The following is a 3,198-nucleotide window of genomic DNA, read 5'->3' as shown; positions in this document are numbered from 1 at the left end:
GCACAAGCAAGCTGCTGCACCCCCTTCCCTCCGAGACCAGCTTGTTAATTCTCTGACAACAAGCACGCTTACTGAGGCTGTCCGCAAGCAATTCAGACAGTGGTTAACTCATCCCTACTCTTTCACTTGATCAAGATTTATCTTGATGTTCAAACAGTCCATGCTCAATGAACATGTTCTTGCGGAAGGGGACACAAGCAGCATATAGCACTGGACTACACGATTAATACAGATTTATTTTTTTATAGAACCTCTGAGAAGAAGTATTTCTGACAGCAGCTGCCATGCCACTGTCAGGCAACTTAACCCCCACAGCGTTAGGTTACTACGCGCTGAACGACGGGGAGATGCAGTTTAGCTGTAACCACACAGGGCAGACTGGTGCTAGGTTCACACCCCAGCTGAACAGGCAGAACCCGCCGGTCAGTGCGACGGTACGTCCAAGGGATCTACCAGAAGCCAGTCGTGAAATACAAGCAGTATCATTTACATCCCAAGAAAGTAAGTGCTAAAGAAGCTTCACAGCAAGCATAATTGATGATTTACCAATTCTTTGCATATTAAAACTTAAGATGTTTTGAGACTCAAGAACATCTCTGTGAGAAGCATTAGCCATCACCAGCTTCTTTTCACTGCCCGGTCACAGACATCATGCTGTAGGCACTCACAGTCTTTATTAAGCAAAATTACTACCTCACCAGCCAAACTAAGCTGATTTGAACAGTTGCTATAAAAAGTGTGGACTCATCACCTTTCTAGTTATACTGCAGACATCCCCAAACTGATAGTAAATAACTGAATTTTAAAATAGTGTTGAATTACAGTAAAAAAATAGAGACCTTACAAGACTTCTCTAATGAGGAACCTGACAAGCTATTATAATATAAAGTTAGATATAATAATATAATGTTAAAGCATACATTTTAAAAGCATGTGTAAACTGAGTGAATAAGTACATCTTTTCCTTTTTTTCTTTAATAGATGCTTGTTACTTTATAAGTATGTAAAAATAAGTAAAGGGGGTGAAAAATAACTATGAAAAAGAGTGCTTTTGATTGCATCGCAGTAACTTCCTATCGAGAGGGTGAATGCCTGCTCAAACAGACCGACACAGAGCATCCCTGATACCAGCCATGTGCTGGCTATTAGAAACAGAGATACCACTTCCAGCTTCTCGTAGGACAGGCCAAATGCTCATCACTGTCATGGATGTAAAATGAAATTAAATCCACTGAAACCAAAAAGAATGCAGAAGAATTGCAATATATACAAAAAAGCAGATTTATACAAATGTAACTGCAGTGGCCTATTATGCTAAAAAATTACCTTAAACCGCAACAATAGAAGAATAAGCTTTTAATTGTCCAAGACAGCTGTACTTCTGATTAGGTCTAGAAATAATCATCTACTAGTGCACCTACATTTTTTTCATTTTTGTGATTACAACATTTTTGCAGTATTAGCACAGAAAGGTCCATTCTCCACAGCAACAGTACACATCAAAGAATTAGGAAAATCTTTTAAGAGCACACTCATAATACCTCAATTTTAAGAACTTGCTTCCTGAAGATTTCCAAACTGTGATAAATGAGGGGCTAAATGAAGGGACAGTAGCTTAATCCTCTCTAAATGGGCTTATACGATGCTGTTAATGCTGCTTTTGCGGCATTAACATACTTCAGATGAGATCATTCCAAAGCTGAAACTCTGTGCAGAGGCCATCTCCAGGTCAGGGACATAAAGTTATTTTGCAGTCACACCGTTACTCCATTACCTCACCTACTATTGCTATTGTCTGATAAACGGCAACCTGCTATTTTTAGGGAATAAAAATAAGGGGGTAAACATATTCTACTATACTGTGTTAAAAATAGAGTTTTATTCTAGTAAGTACATGACGACTCAGAAACCTTTGTTACCAAGAACACACAGTGAAAGGGATGCAGAATGAAGAATTTTGGGTCAAGGATACAGCATAAAGCCCCTTTATTACCAAAGTGCTGTAACAGCTTTACTTTAGTCTCCCTTCATTGTAAAAAGGACTCAAATCTTAAGGCTGTGGCAGAAAAATGACATAATAAATCCAAGGGTATCAAATGTTTATACTACAGTGGGAATCAAAAGTTTGTATTGCAGAAAGTGCTAAATCTATCCTGGCAGCATTCAGAATGGTGGCTGGAGAGAACTCAAACAGGTCAAGAAATTAAGTCCTAAAATTATTTTTTAATCATAAACTATCCTGATCTGTTGTTTTCAAACCTGCCTTCTAGTATATGTATTTATTATTTAATATGTACAGGTCTAATGATGAGAAAGTAACAACAGTCTGCTTCAACACCAATCCAGATCAGAGCCCTCATCTACCCCTTTTTACTTTTTCCATTCATTCTCTGCTTAACCATCTTTCTCCCTTTTATGTAGTAGAATTGCATACATTGTTATGCCAGGATTAAATATATGTTAGCATTTCACATTAAGAAAATTCTCCATTCTTGTTATGTAGGGTTTGAACCAGACATTTAACAAAAGAGCCAGAGGAAAACAAAAAAATTCTAAACAGAATTAAATCTTTTCCTGTAATTATTATACACAAACCATGAAAGAATCTATGTGGAAGAATTAAACTGAAGGCATGGATTTTGATCACATAATGTTTACCCCAGATTTATAGAACTCAAATCCCGAGATTTTCATCCTAATCTTCAGTAAGAGTTAATACTGATGAGAATACATTACAAATTGTCTTCTCTGTCCAAGCTGTCTTCCTTTGTAAACAAAATCAGAACAATCAAAATAACAGTCATTTTAAAAGCAGACTGTCGTGGTTTAACCCCAGCCGACAATTCAGCCCCGCACAGCCGCTCGCTCACTCCCCCGTGATGGGATGGGGGAGAGAATCGGAAGGGTAAAACTGAGAAAACTGGTGGGTTGAGATAAAGACAGTTCAATGGGGAAAGCAAAAGCCGTGTGTGCAAGCAAAGCAAACCCAGGAATTCCTTCCCTGCTTCCCACTGGCAGGGGGTGCTCAGCCACCCCCAGGACAGCCGGGCTCCATCACGCGTAACGGTGACTGGGGCAGGCAAACGCCATCGCTCCCAACGTCCCCCCCTTCCTCCTCCTTCCCCCAGCTCTATGTGCCCAGCATGATGCCGTATGGTGTGGGGGACCCCTGGGGGCAGTCGGGGTCAGCTGCCCCGG

At 40.0% G+C, this 3,198-nt stretch overlaps 1 protein-coding gene across 1 annotated transcript in view; it reads left to right on the top strand.

Annotated features, from left to right (window-relative positions):
- The first annotated feature begins 284 nt into the window (after window positions 1-284).
- PEX5L (peroxisomal biogenesis factor 5 like) overlaps window positions 285-3,198 on the top strand; it is a 49,957-nt gene continuing 47,043 nt past the window's right edge. Inside the window, exon 1 of the mRNA XM_035898441.1 lies at window positions 285-434. Within this exon, the coding sequence (XP_035754334.1) occupies window positions 285-434 (150 nt within the window). The remainder of the gene's footprint in view (window positions 435-3,198) is intronic.

This window comes from Egretta garzetta, unplaced genomic scaffold (assembly GCF_000687185.1).
Source record: "Egretta garzetta isolate BGI_Z169 unplaced genomic scaffold, ASM68718v1 scaffold637, whole genome shotgun sequence".
NCBI lineage: Eukaryota > Metazoa > Chordata > Aves > Pelecaniformes > Ardeidae > Egretta > Egretta garzetta.
Note: the sequence above shows the minus strand (reverse complement) of the source record. Positions and strands in the feature narration are given on the sequence as shown.